General features: G+C 49.1%; 1 protein-coding gene across 2 annotated transcripts; it reads left to right on the top strand.

The window, feature by feature from the left end:
- The first annotated feature begins 1,763 nt into the window (after nucleotides 1–1,763).
- Nucleotides 1,764–20,531, top strand: LOC123792498 (baculoviral IAP repeat-containing protein 3-like). 2 transcript variants are annotated; one of them, XM_087868494.1, is made up of 9 exons: nucleotides 1,764–1,852; nucleotides 5,853–8,871; nucleotides 8,981–9,080; nucleotides 11,168–11,246; nucleotides 13,959–14,007; nucleotides 15,522–15,764; nucleotides 19,150–19,404; nucleotides 19,798–19,839; nucleotides 19,934–20,531. In XM_087868494.1, exons 2-9 carry the CDS (start codon nucleotides 8,022–8,024, stop codon nucleotides 20,125–20,127), a joined length of 1,812 nt encoding a protein of 603 aa, XP_087724620.1. In that variant the 5' UTR covers nucleotides 1,764–1,852; nucleotides 5,853–8,021; the 3' UTR covers nucleotides 20,128–20,531. The 2 variants fall into 2 exon arrangements, with proteins under 2 accessions (XP_087724620.1, XP_045653593.2); XM_045797637.2 differs by lacking the exon at nucleotides 1,764–1,852 and adding an exon at nucleotides 2,432–2,567.
- Nucleotides 20,532–24,087: the final 3,556 nt, after the last annotated feature.

The raw sequence follows: 24,087 nt of genomic DNA, 5'->3' as shown, positions 1-24,087 counted from the left end.
CTTTTCAGAAAGGTGCTCTCTTCTTAAAAGGACAGGCTCACGTCTCACCCGTGTTGGGTTTTAAAACAACATATCCCCCTGGGTGTAAAATCTTCCTGGACAATTAGAAATAATTGGTGTTAGTGTTGAGAAAATGAATTACTCTAAAATCTGGATATCGAGGTGCCAGGTGGAATATAAGACATCCAGTTAAATTTGAATGTAAGATAATCAATGAATAATGTATTGCATGGGACAAACTTATACCAAAAAATTATTTATCTCAAATTTATATTTAACCAGGTGTCTTGTATTTTATTTTTAAAATATTTGAGAGAGAACAAGCATGCACAAGTAAGCGGGGTGAGGGGCAGAGGGAGAAGCAGGCTCCTTACTGAGCAGGGAGCCCGACGTGGGACTGGATCCCAGGACCCTGAGATCATGACCTGAGCCGAAAGCAGACGCTTCACTGACTGAGCCACCCAGGTGCCCCATATCCTGTATTTTCATTTGCTAACTCTGGCAACCCTATCTGGGAACAAAAGGCCTGTGGTTTCCAAGCCAGTGATTTCAACAAAATTGAGTTGTCTACTGATAACTAAATAAATTTTGACTAAAGATCATTAAATGATTTTGGGGTGTATTAAAAAATTGTGAAAAATTGACATAACATTTTTCTGGTCCTGTCTACACTTATTTATGTAGAAGAGGTTTTCAACACTTATCTTTAGAAATGAAAAAATGGAAGAGAACCTGTGATGAACCGATCATATTCTAGTGATACCTAACACCTTCGAACACACACCTGAACCCCCATTAAGATGGCATTTGTAGTAGAATTTGACTTATCTTTAGTAATTATCAACATCTGTGATGTGTATTGATCAACTGTACAACATGTACTGAACATAGTATCAATAATGCAATCAAGGAGATGTTTTTCACACTCAGAGCCTTAGGATCACGGGAAAAAATTAAATTCAGCTTATGCACATATTTGTTTCAGAAATAGGGGTAAACATATATTAAAATTCTGTGGGGGGAACTGACACTAATGTAATGCTGTTAACTATGTTGGAATGAAAATGAAAATAAATAAAATTCTGTGGGGGAAGCAGAATGTTCAAGGACAAAAGGCAAGGATAGAATATTTGCAGTTTAATTAAAGATGAGCGGAGGTGTTGATGGTGATGGGGGGGGCAACACGTGGCTGTGTTTGCGTTCCAGTGAATTCGTTGAGAAGCATGCTGCATCAGTTTCATTCTGAAATACCCAGTCTGCATTTTGCAGTTGCTTTGCAAATGTGAAGTTAAAAATGTGCAGAGGAACAGTTTTTCAAAATCCTTTTGGTGGGTACATGATCCAAAGTCCCTAAGGACTACAGAAAGGTTTTCAAAAATGTCTAATAAAATTCTGAACTAAGCAGGCCCAGGAGTGGACTGAAATTCCCTCATGACAGATAAACTTTTTTTTTTTTTTTAAGATTTTATTTATTTATTTATTTGACAGAGAGACAGCCAGTGAGAGAGGGAACACAAGCAGGGGGAGTGGGAGAGGAAGAAGCAGGCTCATAGCATAGGAGCCTGATGTGGGGCTCGATCCCATAACGCCGGGATCACTCCCTGAGCCGAAGGCAGACGCTTAACCGCTGTGCCACCCAGGCGCCCCATGACAGATAAACTTAATCATCTTGGTACGGTTCCAGCTGGAACCCTAAGTCCTCAGGGCAGCCAAATCCATGTAATCCTGACGGTGTCCCCCTCCTGCTGACTGTGAGGAATGGAATGGACGTCCGCTTTGTTTCCACAGGATGAGAATTCCTGACGAATATTACGGGTTTTCTCTTTGATTTCCTGGAAGACAGGACAAACAGGTGAGCTGGCCCGATCCGTTCGTTCCCCGGGCAGGTAGACCTCAGAGCCGGGGGCTTCCAGGGACAGCGGGACAGGGAGTGCTGCGTGCAGCTGGCAGGTGCAGAGACTGCAGCTTCCCGCCGGAGGACCCCCGTCACTTAGGCATCTCCCATGTGGGACAAAAGGAGCAAAGGAGGAACTTACTCCTGTAGCCGAGTCCACCCTAGTTATAAAAACAACCAACCAAGCAAAAAAAAAAAAAGTTTCAATACCGGAAACGCATAAGGTCATCTCTGTTTCCAGCAGTAAAAATACCCGCGAGGGAGAACCTGCGTTTCCACCCGTGCCTTCGCTGGGCACGCACGTCGGCGCTGTCAGGAAGCCTGCCAGGCTTCCGGGGCGTCCGGACCGGGCGCGGAGACCCGTGGCTGCAGCAGCGCCCTCGGAAAGGCCGTGGCCCGCACAGCGGCGCCCCCGGGGTCGCGGAAATCCCCCGGGGAGCTTGCCAGGCCGCGGGTTAGGGGAAGTGCCTGTGGTTACTGCCGCGGAGTTCCCCCACGTCCTGCGAGGAAAGCACCGGCCGCCGCAGCGGGCCGCACGGATGGGGGCGGGCCGGCCGGCGGAGACGCTAAAAGCCACGTCGGCCTTCCGCCCGCACCGGAGAGCCGGGCGACCACCGCCACCCGAGGACACGGGCGGCTCTAGCCGCTGGCGCGCGGGGCCTCGGGGCAGCAGGTGCGTAACGGGGCACCAGGGTGCGCGTGCGCAGACCTCCCCTCGCGTGGGCACTGGGCCTCGGGGCGGCAGGTGGGTAACTGGATGCGGGGGGCGCGCGCAGTGCGGAGTGAGGGTCCGCGGCGAGGCCCGGGGGCCAGAGGGTGCTTCAGGGACCCCCGTCCGTGTACATCCCTGCGCCAGTTGGCGGCGAGCCCGTGGGGCGGGGGTGACCCCCAGGGCCCGGAGGTGTTCCTGAGCCGTGGAGGGTGCCCGGTGAGCTTGGGGACAGTCTGCCCCAGAACTTCGTAGGAACAACCCAATCACACCGTTCATGAGCCCGCGGAGGAGCGAATGTTGGGGTGCGTTGGCGCGGAGAGTAGATTGCTGGTCGCTGTCCTGCTGGGCAGCACGGGAGGCCCGCAGTGCGGTTCAGCTAGTTAGCCCGGTGTTGGGGGCACCGGGCCCATGTGAGCTAACAATGGCATTAACGGGTGTGCTAGCGGCCATTACTGGCGCCAGCTGTTGCTAATACTGCTGCGCGCAGGGCCGCGCTCCAAACATGGCAGGTCGTGTCTCAGGTTCAGTCTCAAGATCTCAAGAAACGGTGACCATGATCATGTCCATGGATAACGAGCTTGCTTGGGCTCAGGGAGCTTTTCTGGCCCAAGGTCGCGCCCTCGGGTAGGGGAGCCTGAATGGTATACGAGAACCCAGGGCGTGTGACTTCAAATCCCGACATTAAGCCATCGGGGAGCAGACTCATTGTAGTCATTATCGTAAAATTAATGTTTTTAATACCATGCAAATGAGGGTGTTGTGGTCACGGGGTGCTCGGTCAAGTTTGCTGACCTTCCCTTGTTCAGCTTAGTGTCTCCATTTGGTGAGGAACCAGGGGGATGTTGGCTGTGGGAGGGCTGGTCCGGAGCTGAAAGTTGGTTCTGCTCTGAAGGAGCTCAGCGTCTGGGGGCTGCGGGAGGGAAAGGCACACTCACGCTCCGGCATCAGAGCTGTGGATCTGCCAGGCGCCCGAGTCGGTGGAGACACCCACCAGCCCTGGGATCAAGCAGGTTGCCCAACAGAACTAAGAGAAGAGAAGAGGCTGAGAGCCTTGAGCCGTTCTGAGAGGGAACCACTAGAAACGAGAGAGGAATCCTAGTGTGGTATCAAGAAGCCAACAGAGGAGAATACTTCTTTTCTTTTCCAAGATTTTCTTGATTTGTGAGAGAGAGCGAGCGAGCCAGGGATGGGGAGAGGGGCAGAGGGAGAAGCTAGCTGCCTGCTGAGCAGGGAGCCCGATATGGGACTCGATCCCAGGACCCTGGGATCATGACCTGAGCTGAAGGCAGACACTTAACTGACAGCCACCCAGGCGCCCCTGGCGTGGGTTGTTTCTAGGAGAAAGTGGGCCGCAGCATCAGATGCAAACATTTCTGTAGGTTTTGGGAAAGAAGGCTTTGGTGTTATTCATGTTGCCAGTGGTTTTAAGTGATGTTGGCCAAATCCAGCTGTAGTGGAGGCCTGAACTTTAGACGCTGTTGCGTTTGCTTGGCTGTGAAGAGAAAGTGAGATACAGCACAACTGACCCTTGAACAGCAGGGTCTGAACCACCCGCGTCCACTTACACGTGTATGGTTTTGATAAGTACTGGACGGTGTTGTAAGTGTGTTTTCCTTTGATTTTCTTAACATTTTCTGTTGCTGACTTCATTGTAAAAATACAGGACATAAGACATATAACATTCAGAACACGCGTTCATTGACTGTTACCAGTAAGGCTTTCGGTCAACTGTAGCTTATTATGAAGTTTTTGGGAGTCACGGTTGTAGTCAGATTTTCAACCTGCGGGGAGACGGCGTGGGCGCCCCTTGACCCCTGCATTGTTGATGAGTCAACTGTTGTGCTAGAATGGAACGTGGGGTTGAAAGAGGATTTTTGTCGCTGTCTCATTCTGAAACCGAGACAGACTTAAGCATGCCTGTTATCTTGAAGGACGAATCCGGAGAGAGGAGGAGGAGGAAGGGAGAGGCTGGGGTTGGTAGCAGGTGGGTTGTAAGGGAGAAGGGCTTGGATTTGGGGGTGTGATAGGATTCCTGCTCAGTGCAGTCTCTTAGGGACGCAGAAGGCAAAGCAGTCTCCCAAGGGGAGCAGGGAGGACTTTGGGGAGGATCCTGAAGGCTTCGGAGTTGCAGAGGCAGTGGGGGAGGGAGGCTGTGATGGGGTGGCCGAGCCTGAGCTTGTGGCGGCCCCAGCCTGTGACGGTGCGGGTGTCCCCCAGCAGCGTTTGGAGGTCCAGGTTGGAAGCGGGAAAGAGTTTGAATGGATGCGGAAGGGGCACCTTGGAGTATCTTCCTACTTTTACCATAAACTGTTGCCTGCGTTTCCCCAGGCGTCTGCGTGCCGTGAGCCCCATGTGGGAGGTGTATGGCCTCAAATGTGACATAAATAAACAGAAGTGGGGTGTCTCTTTTAAACAAAAACATACTTTATGTGCAGGAATATTCTCCTTTCCCACAAAGAAATATGGTATCTTCACTTTTTCCAGACTTGTCTCTGTCCACCTTGCATTTTTGTTGCTTTCGACAGGCACAGGTGTTAGAACAATTTCACTTGCTTCATTATTGTCCCGTCAGAAGAACCGTGGTGCCCGTTCAGTGACAAATGGCAACGGACAGCGTGGGTGACGGCGTCAGTGTGTGGGAGAGCCCGCTCACCGTCACTGTGCAGGACCCGCACTGTTGCCCGTCTGGTGTTTCAGAAGGAGCTTGGGGTCTAGCATGTCGTGGGAAATCTCTTACTTTAAAAAAATGATGGTAATTCATTAGAACATTAAAAAAAAACTGTAATCCAAGAGAAAACGTACTTGGAAAAGGCGAGGTTGGAGCAGGGCCTGCTCCGAGGATCGACAGCCCTGCGTCCGTGTCCGTGCCCTGGCGTCTACGACTGTGCTCGGGTCTGTACGGCTCCGCGAGGGGTAGCTTTGGGGAAGCCCAGCGCAGTGTGGGAGTTCTGCCTTTCCTGGAACTCTTCTCTGTGTAAATTAATTTCAAAATAAAAAGTTACAGAAATGAGTCAAGCACGGAGGTCCGATTCAGTGCGGGCCGGACGTCCTCATGCCCCTGCCGGCACCAGTCTGAGCCCGCGGGTCCCTCCACCTAGTGTGTCCTCGTGTATCCTGTAGGACCTCGTGTGCTCGGTGGACAGTCCAGAGCCACTGGGGCTCTGTGCTCGAGAAGGTTTGAGAAGAGAGCATTGTGTTACAGCTGCGAATTACCTGACTTTTAAAACTGTTCTTTTTTTAAAACAGGTTTTACAAAAGAGGCAAACTATTCGACTTCTAAATTTTTTCCAGTTTTTTCTATAAACCACAACATCTCACAATGGAGGCCTAAAACCCTTAAAAGGGACTTAGTCTAATCTCCGGGAGGTAGTTTTGTGCATGAATAAACAAATTCAGTAGTGAACTGGAGTTTCTGGTATCCAAAGAATGTTAATTTAATAAACAGAGGTCGTGTGACCGAATCTAGTCACAGGAGCTGTAACTGTAAAGTGACAGTAACCCTGAATTTGAATTTGGGGGACGTGAAGGGGAAGTGATTCTCACTGGAACGTACTGTTGAGCCGCCGTCTGCAGTGCAGGATGGAGAAGAGGAACTCGTGTTTGGGAAGGATCTAAAGATGAGTGCAGTTCTCTAGAACAAAGAGTGACTATTCTCCCCCTGCTGAATTAGAGAAATATGCAGGAGAGACCGCTGATGGGTCGGAGTCAAGAACTCCAACGTCAAGAACAGGGTGTCACGATATCACACGTCGGGGGCGAGAATGACACGTGAGCGTGCCCGATGGGTAAAGAAACGATCCCGCCCTTAGATGACCGTTGACATGTCAGGAGTCCAGACTTTAGTGTGTTTAGCTGTGCTGTTCTCTCTGAGAAGGGTGACAGTGGGGATGACAGCTGGGTGGTGACATTTTGGGAAATGAACAGAGAAGAGGTATACAGAGACCGGGGTTAGCACCAGGAAGGTTTTGCAACAATGTGGAACATTTTTGTCCAATGAAAAGCAAACCAAAGTGAGATGCAGTGACTTAGCTTTGAGGGAGCTCATCACTGGTGTGGAGATGACATTTCTCATGCCATTCGGACATAAGGCCTTGCCCTCTGCGGTGGGAGCCCGGGCGTCGGTGGGCCCCACGCGGCTGGTTAGCTGGTCCTGGGTGCAGACCCTACATGTACTGATAGCTAGTCACTGCTGAGACTCTGAATTTTAGGGAGGTCTCTGCTGGTCGAAAGGAGTAGACTGTAACAAAGTAAATTTATTATTTTTTGTTACGATAAATTCTGGTTCAAGGAATTCTGTCGGTAAAATTATTTCTGACCAAAGCCAAATTCGTGAGATTTGATTATCCATCTTAGCCTACAAATTCAGCACTCTTTGATTCTTTTAAAAAATAAATCCGTTATCGGAATAGATGATTTGGTATTGTCTCTCAGCACGAAGCTGAGCCCAAAAAGACCAGCTGAGCAAATACAGTCATCTCTGAGAATTTATTTGAAATAGAATAGTTCTAGTGGAATCACTACGACTCAGCAAGCAAGCTCCTAACTATGGGAAGTAATTACTATTTAATAAATTTTGAAACAGGCCTTAAGGTGCACCTGCCAGTTCTGTTCCTACTTAAGCTCATCATTTATAGGAAAATTCTAGATCTTGTTTTCCCTATTAAAATTGTTATAGGAAGAAAAATTACTTAATTTGAGCAAGATTTGGGATATGCTGTATTTCACTGCATCTAAGACGTCGTTGATTTAAGACACACCGTCACTTTAAATACTTTTGGGAAATAACAATGCTGCTGATTAGAATATGACATGTTATTAGTTGGAGGATACCTGATAACAGACATACTTAAAAGATGCAGCCTAGCATCAGTGCAATGGGGTCGTGCATTCTTGTTTTGAGGTAGGTCTTAGGCTGTTTCTCTTTTTCTGGCTTCCAAATTTCACAATTAAAAAAAAGCCAGACAAACCTAGTTAGAGTTTAGTTTCGGTGGAGCACGTACAGAGCCATTTTCCGCCGTGTGGACAGGCTCCCTGCGTACGCCCCACGTCCCACCTGCAGGCCGGCTGAGTGCCACTGCCCCGGACCTGCGGGGCCCGGACACGGGGTGGCCTCTGATGACCCAGAGTGCTCCGCGCTTTCACCAAGGGTTTGGTCTCGCTACGAGGGGCAGGGTACCCCCTGCGTACACCCTACGTGTAGAGATTCTGCAAAGGTGTCTGTACGGCCTTGTCCCTTACGACGTGTCCGTGCGGAGCTCGGCCCGTCCGCCTGCCGACCCGAAACCCAGGGCGAGAAGGGCTAGAGACGTGCGGCGTGGGCACCCCACCTAGTATTAGAGCTAACCGAAGTCAGGAGCGTGCACAAAACTACCTCCCCAGAGACAGGCTAGTCCCTTTTCCCCTGTCCACCTCACCATGAACGTAGCACAGGGGAGCCAGCTCTCGTCCAGCCTGCCGAGCTGCACCCCCGTGTCTGAGCTGAGGTACGACCTTTCGTGCGAGCTGTACCGCATGGCCACGTTCTCGGCGCTCCCCGCCGGCGTTCCGGTCTCTGAGAGGAGTCTGGCGCGCGCAGGCTTTTACTACACGGGGGTGAAGGACAAGGTCAGGTGCTTCTGCTGTGGCCTGATGCTGGACAACTGGAAACCCGGAGACCGCCCGGCGGACAAGCACAGAACGCTGTACCCCAGCTGCGCTTTCGTTCGGAATCTCAGCTCGGCCAGCGTGTCGGGACCCAGCTCGCCGCCGCCGCCTCCCTCAGGAGCAAATTCCACACACCCCCTGCCTCCCAGCTTGCAAAACACGGGCTACTTCAGTGGGTCTTACTCCAGCTTCCCGTCGGACCCTGGGAACTGCAGGGCGAATCAGGAGCTCGCTCCCTGGAGGCCCAGCGCCTGTGCGGGTGCCGTGAGAACCGTGGAAGACCGGTTACTCACCTTCCGGACGTGGCCCCTGACCTCCCCGCGGGCTCCGGAGCTGGCAAGAGCCGGCTTCTACTACGTGGGACCTGGGGACAGAGTGGCCTGCTTCGCCTGCGGTGGGAAGCTGAGCAACTGGGAGCCCAACGACAGCGCTCTGTCGGAGCACCTGCGACACTTCCCCGACTGCCCATTCGTGGAGAGCCAGCTCCAGGACGCCCTGAGGTACACCGCGTGCAACCTGAGCATGCAGACCCACGCGGCCCGCCTGAGAACCTTCTGCAGCTGGCCCGCCCGCGTCCCGGTCCACCCCGAGCAGCTCGCCACCGCCGGCTTCTACTACGCGGGTAAGACGCCTCCGCTCCGTGCCCGGGAAGTGGGGCCCAGCCTTACTCGACGCGGTGGGAATGGGCGCGTTGTAAGAGCTCATAAGTTCTGGTCCAAAATTAATTTTAGGTCACAGTGACGATGTCAAATGCTTTTGCTGTGACGGTGGACTGCGGTGTTGGGAGTCTGGAGACGACCCATGGGTGGAGCACGCCAAGTGGTTTCCAAGGTAACCGTTTTGAAACTCTCCGTGCAAATGTTTGTGGTTGTTAGGAGATGGGTTATATGTGTTCACCTTAGAAGCAGCCGCTGTTTTACTCTTTGTTTGAAAAACGCACTTGTGAATAAATTTAGGATGGATTACCTGGAAAAATAACTACTGTTTTGGTGAAAGGTTACACGCTTAGGGTTTTTGTGTATAACGAAAAAATATATATCTGTTTTAAAATAATATATGTTCATTATAAAACCAAAATCACACATTGTAGAAAAGTACAGAGAAAAAAATGTAAGTGGCCAGAAATCTCACTATCTAAAGAGGACCAGTTGATGAATGGATAAACGGGGTGTGGTTCTATACACAATGGAATATTACTCAGCAATAAAAAACCAAAATCTTGGCATTTGCAATGACGTGGACGGAACTAGAGGGTATTAGGCTAAGGAAAATAAATCAATCAGAGAAAGACAGTTATCATATGATCTCACTCATGTGGAATTTAAGTAACAATACAGAGGATCATAGGGGAAGCGAAGGGAAAATAATAAAACAAGACAAAATCAGAGGGAGACAAACCATGAGAGACTCTTAATCATAGGAAACAGACTGAGGGTTGCTGGATGGGAGGGGGGGATGGGGTAACTGGGGGATGGGCACTAAGGAGGGCACGTGGTGTAATGAGCATCTGGGTGTTATTACAACTAATGAATCACTGACCTCTACCTCTGAAACTAATAATACGTTATCTGTTAATTAATTGAATTTAAATTTTAAAAAATGAAGTTATTTTAACATTTGAAAAAAAATAAAGAAGACCAATTACCATTTTAGTGAATATCCTTGCAGACTCTCTTCATGCATATGTACATATACAGATAAATATATATAATATTACATGAATTAGATATTATATAGACTGTGTTGAGACTTTGTTCAGTCTTATTTCTTGGCCATGTTTCCATTCATTCAACATTTAATATTAATTGTCTATTGCCAGGCACTGTTCCCGTGGTTAAAACACTCAGTTGAACAAAAGCAAGATCCTTGGTCTCATACGTTAACTTAATAGCGAGAGAGGCAGTCAATTAATAAAAACTTAAGAAGTGAGTTACGTCGCATGTCGGAAGGTAGTAGGTACTATGGATAGAGAGAAAAAATGGAGCCGGGTCAGATGAATCAGAGGCACCACGCCAGTCGCGGTGTTAAATAGGGTGGTTACGGTAAATAGAGGCCCGGCTCATGGGCTCTCATCGCGACAGAACGTTTTGTTGTCAATCCTTACACTTCTGATTATTTACACTCTCCTTTTTGTGTTGAAATCAGGTGGCTTCTGACTATACTTTTCACAGTCAAAACTTGTAGTGTTTCTAATGTTGCTTACTAAATTCGGTATCCTGACTTATGCTCCTTACCTAAGTTTTTAGTATAATACTCTGTTGAGAGCACTTTTACACGCCCCACATATTTAGATTTCAAGTTACGGAGGTTATGAAGAGAACCTTAGCCAGGTGTTTGTGAACAGTGCTGGGAGCCTTCCACGGCGGTAGTTTCGTGGCTCCATATAAGGGAGGGTGAGTTTGCTTTGGCGGTGTGTGGGGTTCGTTTGTGCTTGAGTTCGACCGGGATGTGCGTTATCTAGGAATTGCCGAACTCGTGAGGATCTGACTTAGTTAGAAAACGTGTTCACCTTCCTCGTTATTTCTCACGTCCCTCTTTGTTGAGTGGGAACTTTTAAACCTACAAACCTTAGGTATGAACAGTGTCGTTTATAAGAGAGCTTTCTACCCGTCTCCTTGGCTCTGTTCTCAGTGTTCAGAGTCTGCAGCGATCTTTGAACTTCTGAGCGAGCAGCCCGGAGCTCCGAGCTGAGCCAGCCTTCCTCGCACCCCGGAGACTGGGAGCCTCGTGACCCTTGTAGCTCCCGCCGGGGAGAGCACCACATGCCGTCTGTCTCTCTTGCGGCATCTCGCCTGTACTGCAGGATGCGAAATGAGTGCCAAGGGTTATATATATGCTCATGTTCACTCGAAATATTTAACAGGCTGCAGATGGTGGGGTTAAAATAACCCCTCAAACTGGATTTTGTCTACATTTAGGTGCGAGTACTTGATACGCATCAAAGGACAAGAGTTCATCCGTCAGATTCAAGCCAGTTACCCTCATCTACTTGAACAGGTAGGGATGGTGTTTTTAGATCATCGGTTAATAACAGATAAATTAATTTCTGATAATTACAGAGAGTAGTACTTTAGTAAAAAAAAAGAGTTGCTTTAAAAATACATTTCATTTTTAAAAATACCCAACATGATCTAAGAACTATTCTTTGGATAAAAACAGATTCAGAATTAGAGACCTCCTGAAAAATGATATTTAAGGTATGGCTCTACGTATTTCTGTAATAAGGTTGCAATAAATTAAATTATTTGGGGGAAAATTGGCAGGGATGTTAGCATTTAAAATACAAATTTTTGTTTGAAAAACTTGAGAAAGAGGATTTTATTGCTCCTTCGAATCTTCCTGGACAGAGATTGCTGGGAAGATGGTGGCATAGGAGGACCCTAAGCTCATTTTGTCTGTCCCATGGCTACAACTAGATAACACCCACATCAGTGTAAATAACCCAGAGAACGACTTGGAGGCTGGCAGACTCCACAACTAAATACAGAGGAGAGGCCACATCAAAGAGGGCAGGAGGGCGGAGAGTCTGTGGGCAGCTAAGTAGACCATGGGCCATCTGTGGGGGGGAGGGAGCCACGGGCTCTGAGGGGGAGAGAAACACAGCCTCACTCCAGGGGCCCATACGGGGAAGATGAATCCCCAGAACATTTGGCTCTGAAGACCAGAGGGCCCAAATTCTGTGAGTTCTCACAACCAGCAGGACTGAAAACTGGAGTTTTAAACATCAGCAGGCTCGGCTCTGGGACAGCTGGTGGGTGAGAGGAAAGTGAGTCCCTGCCATTAAAGACTGGCACAACAAACAGCCCATGCAGACGCTGTGTAAGAAAGAGCAGGTTGAAAAGCACCTGGGGCAATGGGAGGCAGAGTTAGTCACAATCTGAGTTCATCGAGGGACTCTCCAGGAGCAGAGTAGCTGGCAGGCTCCGATTCCCACCTCTGCCCCTCAGCATGGACACACGGCCACCTGTGGGAGCCAGGGTGGTGCCGACCCTCTCTACCTTGCTTGCTTAGCCTCTGCCAGGCCTGCCGCGGTCCTGGTGCCGGGGTCCCCTCCAGCCAGAAGATGGGCACAAACCTTGCTAACACCGCATCTTGTGCTTTGAGGATCCACTCCATCTGACGCAGTCTTGGCTGGAGCTGCTCCAAACCGGGGCTGCAAGTCTGGCTGTGCGCAGCACCGGTCCCACCACATCCCTAGCAGTGGGCTGAGAGCAGACAGCTGGTCGGCCTGCAGCTCCGCCCACCAGTGAAAGCTTCTCAGGAGCAACACAGAGAAAGTGCCCTGTGGTTCGGGGCTACTGCTTCTGTGGAGAACGCCTGGTCTGACTCAACTCAAGCCCAAGGTGGCCCCAGACAGGCCCACAAATAACACAGGGGCAAAACCCTGCTCACGACAGGCAAGGACAGCCTCTGCAAATGGCTGGAATGAAGGCACGTTGGCTCAGCCACGGCAGTGGGGCACGCACAGCACACATGGGAGACGGCCCTGAAGTGCCAGGTTCTGGGGCATGGGGGATGCTGCACCGTGGGGCATTCCGGGACCTCTTCTTCATAAGGACACCACTTTCAAGAGCAGAAGACACAGCTGACTTCCTAACACAGAGAAACAGACACAGAGTTAGACACGATGAGGAAACAGAGGAATACGTCCCAAGCGAAAGAACAGGACAAAACCACAGCCAGAGACCCAAGTGAATCAGAGATAAGTGACATGCCTGATGGAGAATTCAGAGCAGTTTTTGTAAGGATACTCACTGGACTTGAGAAAGACATGAGTGAGCCTTGTTATGCAGAGATAAATGGGAAACACTGTTGATGAAATGAGCAACAGGCTGGGAGAAGCAGAGGAACGAATCAGTGAGCCAGAAGACAGTGATGGGAAGTTACCAAGCTGAGCAGGAGAGAGGAAAAAATTATGCAAAGTGAGAATAGACGTAGGGAAGTCAGCGACTCCATCAAGCATCACGATATTCGCATTATATGGATCCCAGAAGAAGAAAAGAGAGAAAAGGGGGCAGAACATTTATTTGAAGAATTAATAGCTGAAAACTTCCTGAATCTGGGGAAGGAAACAGACATCCAGATCCAGGAGGCAGAGAGAGCCCCCAAGAAAACCAACCCAAGGAGGCCCACACCAAGATACACAGTAATTAAAATGGCGAAAGTAGTGCCAAAGAGAGAATCTTAAAAGCGAGGAGAAAAAAGACGGTTACATCAAAGGGAAACCCCATACGTCTGGCAAAGGTTTCTTTAGTAGACACTTGGCAGGCCAGAAGGGAGTGGCAGGAGATAGTCACAGCGCCGACTGGGAAGTAATCTTCCTGGAGAGGCAGATAAGAACGTATATAATAGTTTGAGGGTCAAACACTTTTTAGCCACCATCAGTAGAACTGATAAAGGGTCCAACCTATCCCAAAGGAGGACCCAGGAATTTTAAGATGTTGGGGATGAAATGCAAACAATGATTGTCTCACAGATCACTGAGAAGGTGTAGCCCTTTCTTGCCTTCATGAATATAGACTCTGTGAAGAATAGTTCATGGTGTAGAGAATAACTTAGGTAAATGAAATATTGCTTTCAAGATAAAAAAATCATTTTGCCTGTAAGCAAGTCAGTTTGCAATAAATTGAATAGATTTCTTGACTCATTTATATTGTAACGGACAGGCTAAGACTTATATTTTAATTTATAAACTTTTTTTTCCTGCAGCTGTTATCTACTTCAGACAACACAGAAGATGAAAATTCTGAGTCACCAAGTACGTATAATGACAATAATTACTGCATCTAAATGGAACCGTTGGTCGGGTGGAGATTGAAAGCTGATGTGCTCTCAGATGCATCAAGCTGGCATTTCTCAAACTTCAGTGTGCATCGTAATTGCCCAAGGAACCAGATTTCTGGTCTCTACCTTAAGCCTGCTGTACTGAGCCGTGGCAGCTAAGGACGGGACCTGAGTATCTGTAGTTTTAATAGCCAGCGTGCGTGCAGCCCCACCCTTGTTCTCAGACCTGTGGGAACACGGGCACTGGGACATCACCTCACTCACATAGTCTTCTATAAAACGAAGAGGGTAGAAACTATTCGCATTCCTCATCAGGGACCCTGCGGCTCAGAGAGGTTCAACGATCTGTCTTTTGAAGCTCACCCTAACAGGTGATGGAGCCAGGATTCGAACAAGCTGTTCTACTCCGTTAACTAGTGTTTCCATAAATATTTATCGTGTGTCTGCTATTCGGAGGAAAGAATACAGAACAGGGTAAACAGAACTCCTGCTCTGGTGAGCGAACAGTCCAGGGGATACAGGCAGGCATGCGGGTAGGAGGAAGGAATATGGTCAGAAGAGTAAAGGGTGCTGTGCAGTGGGAGCGATGAGGGGCCGTGCGCCCTGACTTTGGAAGAAGAGAAGGGCGTTTCAGAGGAAGTATTCGCCTCAGCACAGAATCGAGGAGGAGGGTGGGAGTTAACCAGATGACAAAGGGGGAAAACGAATATCGTAGGCAGAAAGAGCAGTGCGTGGAAGTCTTCAGGGACAAAAAGGAACAGGCCCATTTGCAGAACTGAACAAAATTGTGTATGGCCGGAGTGGGATTTGCGAACGGGCAAACGGAGGAGGCAGGCCGCTGTCAGAGCGACGGGCACTGCGGGCAGAGTTTGACCCGAGAGCCATCAGTTTGTGACTTCCCGGCTCGAACGTCATGTGTGAACGAGAAAGGGACAGAAGGGGAGTCTGAAGGGGCGAGCGGAGCCCAGACTGGGTGCTGTCTCGGGAGCCACAGCCGAGCGTTTGTGAGAACAGTGGAGCTGTTGCTGGGATTTCAGAAGGAGGGCGACACAGTCGGGGTTGCGATTATGAGGAGGTTCTCTGGTGGTGGTGCCGAGAAGGAATGGACAGGAGAGGCGCCGTGGGCGGCCCTGCAGGGATGGGGTGAGTGAGGACAGTGGCCTCTTTGAAAAATACGTGACATGTACTCGATAGAAAGCTCATTTGTTCTGGGGGGGAAAGAATGCTTGGTGGACGGGACTGCCAACATTCTGTTCCTTCCTCCACTCGCGGTTGTGCCAGATAATGCGTATTTTGTATCGCAGTGCAATAGTCCATGTTCTTATTTCAGCGACTGAACCTGTGCGTCATGATTTTGAATTCAACTAAGTTAGTACAAAACAATCCCGATACGCTTTCTGGGCTTTACGTGTTCGAAACTGTAATACCTTTCAATTCCAAAGATACACAGACTCTCCCAACATGTGTTAATTTCTTTATCTCGTGTAGTTGTCCATTTTGGACCTGGAGAAAGTTCTTCGGAAGACGCCGTCATGATGAACACCCCCGTGGTGACGGCCGCCCTGGAGATGGGCTTCAGTAGAAGCCTGGTGAGGCAGACGGTGCAGAGTAAGATCCTGACCACCGGGGAGAACTACAGAACCGTCAACGAGATCGTGTCTGATTTGCTTCATGCGGAGGACGAACTAAGGGAAGAGGAGAAAGAAAGAGCAGCTGAGAACAGAGAATCAGGTACGTACCTGTACTGACCAGTGTCTGTCTCTGTGCGGGTGTGATGTCACCGTGCAGGTGTGATGTCACCGTGCGGGTGATGTCACCATGCGGATGTGATGTCACCATGTGAATGCGATTCACTGTGCAGGGGTGATGTCACCGTGCAGGTGTCACGTCACCGTGCGTCAATCACAGAAAACCTGCTTGTTAGGGCAATCAGGTGTTATGTTCGGTGTTCTCAATTTGGATTCTGGAAATTTTTTACGTTATAATGTATTTGAATTGCTCATTAGTTGATTGAAAATGTGTGTGTTGAGTGAAAGCATGTGCTTAATTTGTACCTTTCCTCTGGGTGGTTGACTGGGTACATAATCATTCATGGCTTGTGATCCCACGCTCACTCCCCTTCGCTGTAAATCGGGGTGGGACCAGGGACAGTTATTTTAATATTCGCGTCACAGAGAGTCTCAGCCCAGTGACATGATTGTAGCATTAATGACACGTCATGATGTACGGATCATGGTTACGTTTCCTGCCTGACACACAGGAACTGAGCTCCCCTTCAGGGCGCCCTTCTGTTCTTGAGGGGAGGGTGAGGACACTGTTGCACGTTCTCTCAAGACAAGGTGGCCACGTCCCTCCACGCCTTGTCTGCCACTGTGTAGCCTCTGCTCTGTGGCCCTTCACAGAGACTGTCTCCTCTGAGCACGTCCATTCCCATCTGGTCACTCTGAACGCTGTCCCCACTCTGACCTAGACAGACAGAAATGTTCACCCTGTGCTGCTGCTCTTTGCCAGGCGTGGACCAGACCCGTAAGTCTTTCCAACGGTGAGAGTAGACGGCAGCTCTTCACAGGCTCTTACTGGAGACTTAGGGATAATGGAAGAGGTCGCATCACGGCTGGCAGGTGGCAGCTCTAGCCGTTTGGGCCCCTCTTGGTCCCCCTACGCCCATCCTCATGAATCTGTCTGCGTAGTTCTGTTCGGTTTCTTCTCTGTGCGGCTCCGGCCATTTTACATAAATGACTAGGATCGTCCCCAGCGTGTCGTCCCGTATGAGAGCTCACGCCCCGACACCCAAAGCCCAGAAAGGGAAAAGAGTTTGCCCCTTATCTTTGTTTCTGCCCAGGATGATGGGCAGATTGTCCACTCCAGGCTTGAAGAAGCCTGCCCCTGAGTGGGTTTGTCCTCTGGCCAACCTGGGCAAGCACGTCTGATCCCGTCTTCACCAGAGTGTGAATTACGCAGTTCTGCAGACCAGCAGCACGGCAGCGACGGAGCCCAGGCTCGTCTTCCATCCTTGCAGTGGTCTTCCCCATCTCAGCTGTCGGTCATCATCTTTCAAAGGAGAGAAGACCCACAGTTGTTCGTAGACCCTAGCTATGAAACGTTTGTATTTCTTTCAAAGAAAATCAACAGTCTGCAGAGATGACTCAGTCGATGGTATACAGTAACTGACATCGTCACAAAGACCTTGCCGCATCCCTGCTCCCTGTCACGTCTGCGGGTGCTCTGTGCTCAAGAAATATAGTTTGATGAGTGAATGAAAATATTTCCATTTAGGTTACTGATGACTTTACAGTTTCCCAAGAACAGCTGGTAAGTAATTTTTTGACAGGCATGTAAATAAAGAGACAATTTAGGGTATTATTTCCAGGGCACAAGAATAATATGCCTCCAAGGTGAATTCAAGCCTTCACCTCGTATGAGCCGGAATACCGTCTGTGACTTCAACATCAGTCTTTTTCCGCAACCACTAGCAGTACAATTTTAGAAATCTTGGGGCGCCTGGAGGGCTCCGTCGGAAGTGTGTGCCTTCGGCTCAGGTCATGATCCCAGGGTCCTGGGATCGAGTCCTGCATCTGGCTCCCTGCTCAGCGGGGAGCCTGCTTCTCCCTCTCCCACTGCCCGCTCCCCTTGCTTGTGCTCTCTCGCTCTCTCTCTGACAAATACATAAAATCTTAAAAAAAAAAAAGAGAGAGATCTTAAGAATTTGAGAGAACTTATTACTTTAGTTGAAGTTAAATGTAATGAGAAGAATAAATCTTAGGGGCATGTGGGCAGCGCAGTGGGCTGAGCATCTGACTACTGATTGTGGCTCAGCTCGTGAAGGCAGGGTTGTGAGATCCAGCCCCGCGTCGGGCTCCGTGCTCAGCAGGGACTCTGCTTGTCCCTCTGCCCCTGCCCCCCCCCAATAAATAAATACATCTTTAAAAAAAAGAAAAAGAAATCTTAGATGGAAAAGCGAATCTGTCAACATCAGGTGTGAACTCTGTGTTAATTTTCTGGTGTCACCACTTCTCTCCCAGATGATTTAGCCGAGTGCGTCAGGTCCCAGTTCTTAGCCCTCGGCCATGGCGTCTCCGTTCCTCCTGCTGGTTAGATCACCGACGCCTGCTTCTCGTTCGTTCCACAGCTACTTACGGAGCGTGTACTTGGTGCCAGACGCCATCCTGGGCCCCAGAGCGCCAGTTATCTTCAAAATGGGTATCTCTGGCCCTGACTTTTTTATTAAATGGTTCTAGTTTTATGTCCTATTACTTGAGCGAGTCAGTGTTTCTAAAAGCTAACAGTCCTCTCCCCCCGAATAGTTTTTTTTTAGACAGCCCAACTTCCGTCATTAGTTATTTTATAGAAGGAGCCTTATGGATCATGGTAAAATTGTGTAATAATGAATAAACTTAGATTCACATGTCATATTCCAAGGAGAAAATAAAATTGCAGAATTTCAAAATATGAAATATTTTATCAATAGATACGAAATCTGGATCTTGGTGGAGAATATGACGACCCTGTAGACAGGAAGGCGTCACTGACAAGTAGGGTTTAATCTGTAAAACGCTGTCAGCGCCTTTCCCCACTTACTATAAAAGATTTGGGTGATGGCAATATCTTGTCTAACTTGGGAAAATAATTAAAATTTATCTTAAACTGGAATTTTGAAGAAATTTCACAGGCGAATGATAATTTAAGAAATCAACCTTCTGTCTTTTGAATCTCTTGATTCCGCCTTTCCCCAAGCTGACTAGATTGAATCGGAGTTTTCGTTTTGTCAGGTTCTGAGTTGGACTGGGTGGAAGGCGCAGCAGCCGTGCGACCTGCACAGGGACGCGGACTGACGCAGACCGCCTCCGCTGCCTTTTCTCGCCGCGTGTCCTGCAGCGTGTGCTTGCCTCGCTCTCTGTGCTGGTGGGGTACTAGGCCCTCCCGCGGGGGGCCGCTGGGGACGTGCAGTGAAGGGACACGTGGCGCAGAGTGCTGACCTGACACCGGCCGCGGGGACCGCCGCACCTAGCAGTGCCCTGCGGAGCCAGCGGGTCGTGACTCGACTTACGTGTCCGCGTGGAAGGAAGTCTGAGCGGAGGTGGACTGTGTTTGTGTTTGTCTTCTTCTTTTAATAAAGATGACGTATCATTGATCCGGAAGAACAGAATGGTGCTTTTCCGGCACTTGACCGACGTGGCCCCGATCCTGGATCGTCTGCTCGCCGCCAGAGTGATTGATGAGCAGGAACACCGCGCGCTTCAGCAGAAGACACACGCGTGTCCGCACGCGAGGGAGCTGATCGATACCGTGCTGGCCAAGGGGGGTCTGGCCGTCGCCGTGTTTAAGAGCTCTCTACAGGAAACCGACCCCGTGTTATACAAGCGTTTCTTTGGTGAGTGCCGCACGGTTCCTCTGGGGCACTTCTAGGTTGATTGGAAATACGCTATTAATGTGACCAGCGGCGCACGGAAGTGTTGAGTCGCGGTCCTGCCCACCTGAAACCAGCGTTACGCCCTATGTTAGCTCACTGGAACTTCAAGTTCCACGCCGCTCGGTTAAAAAAAAGAAAATAGGCTCTTATCAATACTTCGGGATTACTGGAAATAATTCGATCTAATTTATAAATTTTGCCCAAAAAGACCGAAGATTTTTGTTGCATTGACGTTATGATGGTTATTTTATAGCATTTGGGCGGAGTCTAAGCTGTTAGTTTAAAAAGACCTGTTTTGAGGCTCCGTGTTAGCCGTAGTTGTTATTAACAACACTTTCTGTGTCTCTCCCGCAGAGCAACAGGACAGAAAGTACCTTCCCCCGGAGAGCGCCTCAGGTAAAATAGTATTAGCGATGTAAACCAGTGGAAAGCACGGGTTTTATTTTCCTGGCTTGGCTGCCCTTCATTACGAATTCTCCTCTCTCGTTAGACCTGCCGCTGGAGGAGCAGCTGCGGAGGCTGCAGGAGGAGAGGACGTGTAAAGTGTGCATGGACAGAGAAGTCTCCATCGTCTTCATTCCTTGTGGGCACCTGGTCGTGTGCCGAGACTGCGCCCCGTCCCTGCGGCGATGTCCCATCTGCAGGGCTGCCGTCAAGGGCATAGTGCGCACGTTTCTTTCGTGAAGAAGGTCCCGAACTACGTCTACGCTTTTGAATTAATGGGTTCAACGTATTGTGATTTTGACTTCTGTGTGGTTGGTTTCCTTAAGATGTTTTATCTATTGCAACTCAAAGCTGTTTTATGTAAATACATAAATATGCGTCTGAACCCTCGCGCCCTGTGTGCAGGGACAGCACTGCGAGCACGGAACTGGCTCAGAATCAGCCCTGCTGAGTCAGACCTGAGTGAAGCTTCGGGATTCTGAGGGCCCGGCAGTCATAGTGAGAAACCGGAGCGCGGATGGTCTGCCTTCCTCCATCCGTGTCCTGCATGGAGAAGGTCTTGCTGTTTGTTGAATGACTTTCTGGGCACTTGGTGCTTTGTAAAGAATTCCGTGATGAACATTTTAATAAAGCCATCAAAGTCACTCTTGCTCTTACACTCCTTATTTCTGTATCTGTTAACTCCCTCCCAGGCTGCCTCCAGCCTCCTTCAGACCCCGCGGGCGTTGAACTACCTTTCGATCCCTTTCTCGAAGATGCCTCTTCAGTCACACTGTCGATCCCGGGGAGGGGGAAACACCCCTGGCTTGTTCATTCAGGGAGTCTCATGCCTGCCCTACCCGTCAGGAAAAGGTCCTCGTTTTGTTCTCACCACTTTGCTGTGAAATCTGGGACTCAGTGTACGTGTTAGCAGCCTGGGCTGAATCCAACAGCCCGTTCTATACCGTCAGGGCAGCAAAATTTCCTTGTTTGCCTTACTTTTTGGTACTCAGCATGCCTGATTCGTAATTCTCTGTCCTTTGTTTCCTGTAGACTTATTGGGGCTTTGAAACCAGGAGTAACACTGTAATGGGGAATATTGTTGGGGGACAAGCAGAGGCCAATCGTCTAAAGCAGTTCTAGACGTCCGCTGGAGTCCTACAGAGAAAAGTGAGGAACCCAGCAGGGACGAGAGGGTCCATCTCTTGGCGCAGGGAGACTTCCTCCTTTGGGGTGCAGCTGACCTTGCCTCTCTGTAGAAAGACTCCGGGGGCTGGCCGTAGACTAGCAGTTTCCTCCTGGGCACTCGGCTAGATTAATTGCAACGTTGCTTTATTCTTTAGGTCACTTGTAACCTACCATTGTTATAGGATGAATATTTAGAAAGTACATTCCCTTTTTGCAACATTCTTTTTTTTAAATCTGGTTCTTACTGCACATTACACGTAATATTTTAATTTGGCCGTCTGCACCGTGAAGCTCCTGTCCATTGGTCATTGTGGTAACACGTGGCTAACATTGCCAACTCACAGACTCGCAGGTTTTGTTATTCCCCTGTGTTAGTTAACTTGAAATTCTATTTTGGAAGACAAATCACTGTAGATAATAATGGCGGGTCAGTGTGCGTTCTGGAGTGCGTCACCCGCATTAATTCATTCGATTCTCTCCAGCCTCATTCCCCTCTGTCCCGATCCAACCTGGTCTTCAGTCCCGTGTGTTGGGTAGATGGTTTAAACCTCAGTATGCAATATGTAATAAGTGCTGTAATTCAGAACATCGCCCCGAGCTTGATTTCACTCTTGGGTCATGCTCAGGACACTCGCGTCACTCTTGTCACTTCCTGAGATAACTTGACGCTCGTTGCTACTGTCCCTGTTTCGTCACCGTCAACGTCCTTCAACCGTCTTCACCTCCTGATGTCTTAAGTGTCCTAGTAGACCGCATGGCTATTTACTAAGTAAATTCCAGGCAAAACTATCAGACGGAACGTTGAAGGGATTCAGTCTTTTAGAAGCAACGCTAATACCCTTGAAAGGAGTCGGTCTTCCTCCTTTTTAAAACCGTGCCCACGCCCACTCCTGGAGTTGAGGAGTCACAGCTCATTTCCACTTTGTACCGGGCAAACAACAGGTATTTTTTCAAATTGCACAACACACCTCTCCTTATCAGACTCTCACATGGCCCATGTGGTTTTCAGCCTCATTTTCTGCCCCTTTCCCCTTACGACATCCCACACTTTCTAAGTGTGGCAAGCTTTTTTGCTTCATGTGTTTGCCTGGAATGTTCTTTCCTTCACTCTTTACCTGGAAAATTCCTATCCATTTTTCAGGTCTTACCCTAGATGTCCCCTCCTGAGGGAGATGTTCTCTGACTTTCCCCACCTACATTGTCCCTCAGACTGTCTTCCCAGTGGCCTCTTTGTTCTTTTTCTTTATGACACTGTATAACACAATTTGTTTTTACAGATTAATGTCATACTCCATTGTCAACATTTCCACGAGAACAAGAACCATGTGTTTTTGGTTTTTTGGGTTTTTTTAAAGAATTTATTTATTTATTTGAGAGAGACAGAGATAGTAGGAGAGCAGGGGCAGGCGCTTCGCCGACGGAGCCCCGCAGGCGCCCGGAACCATGTGTTGTGTTTGTCAGCGTAGGACCGGCAGGTAGCACTGAGCCTGACGGAGAACAGGCCCTTCCTGAGCCTGCGACTCCCTGTGAGGAGCGGTGGGGTGTGAGAGGGCTTCCTTCTTCCTGAATTGCCGCTGTTGGTAATCAGAACTCAGATGCAGAATCACGGGCTGAGTACTGCAGCCCTTTAGCTATCAAAAGGTATTTTTAGAGAGGAAAGCTCAACCCAATTAAAAAGAGATTCATGTGCGGGGTGGGTTGTGGGGCTGTGTTCTGCATGATGAAGCGAGGCATTTCGACTCGGAAAGAGCCTTTTTAAAGGCACCAACACAGGGATTAGAATCCTGATAGTAATAGTGATACTGAGCGGACCTTTCCGGAGCTTCGTGTACTGGGCATCTACACGACTTAGCTGAGAGGCACTGCAGTTTAAGGAAGGGTTCAAATCACCGCCGAGTCACCTTGAGTGACCTTGGGCTAATCACTGAGCATCTCTGTGCTTCTATGTGCATGTGTTGGAACGCCGATGATATAACAGCATCTCAAGGATCGTGCCGAGGGTTTAATGAGTTACTACACTCCCGTTGCTTGGAACGCTTGACAAGTGTTCTTAAGTAGATATTGCTCTTGTTTTTGTTTTTTAAGATTTATTTATTGATCAAGAAAGTGCAAGCGCCTGAGTAGGGGGAGGGGCAGAGGGAGAGAGAGAGAACCCCAAGCAGACTCCCTGCGGAGCACAGAGCTGGACGCAGGGCTCGATCTCCAGACCCTGAGATCAGAACCTGAGCCTAATCCAAGAGTTGGTGGCTCAACAGACTGAGCCCCCCAGGCGCCCCACTGCTCTTGTTTTGTAAAGACACAAAACCGAGCTTAAGAGAGGCTAAGTGTATGGCCTGAGGTCTCCTAGCTGGTGAGTGAGAGGCAGGAGGAGAACCTGGGAGACCTTAGGAACCTTCAGTGGTCATTCTGCCAGCAGGACATCAGAGTAGCGATCAACAGAGTTTGTCAGGCCAAAATCCAGTTCAAGGTAGCTTCAGCATATGACATCATAACATATTGTAATACGGTGCAATACATCACCATACTCTACTGTACCGTTTTCCAAATAAATGTAGTGTTAGAAAGGAAACCACACAGGGCGGGATATCTAACCAACATGCAGTTTCAGCCCCCCAGGAACTAGTCTTAACCGGTCAGTCAGGAACTTCCCCTCCAGCACCACTGAGTCAGCCGCCTGGGCCCTCTCCACCCCCCAAAGGAAGATGAGGTCATCAGCATAAGACCCCCAGCTTCCCCCCACCGGAACAATCCTTTCCTTTTGCTAATGACTTTCTCACCCCGTCCTCCTTCCTGTAAAACCATCCATTTTGTACAGCCCCTCGGAGCTCCCCTCCGTGTTCTGGAAGGGATGCTGCCCAATTCATGACCCTTTAATGAAACCAATTACATCTTCAGATTTACTTGGTTGAATTTTGTTTCTTAACAGTAGACACTCTTATACAAAAGAACCATACATGGAAAAGCATTGTTAAATGTATTCATAAGGACTTTTTCAGTGATTTATCAGCCAGTGGATATTAAAAGTGTCAAACT

This window comes from Ursus americanus, chromosome 16 (genome assembly GCF_024610735.1).
Source record: "Ursus americanus isolate L20-20 chromosome 16, mUrsAme1.1.p, whole genome shotgun sequence".
NCBI lineage: Eukaryota > Metazoa > Chordata > Mammalia > Carnivora > Ursidae > Ursus > Ursus americanus.
This window is presented reverse-complemented; position numbering and strand designations above follow the sequence as displayed.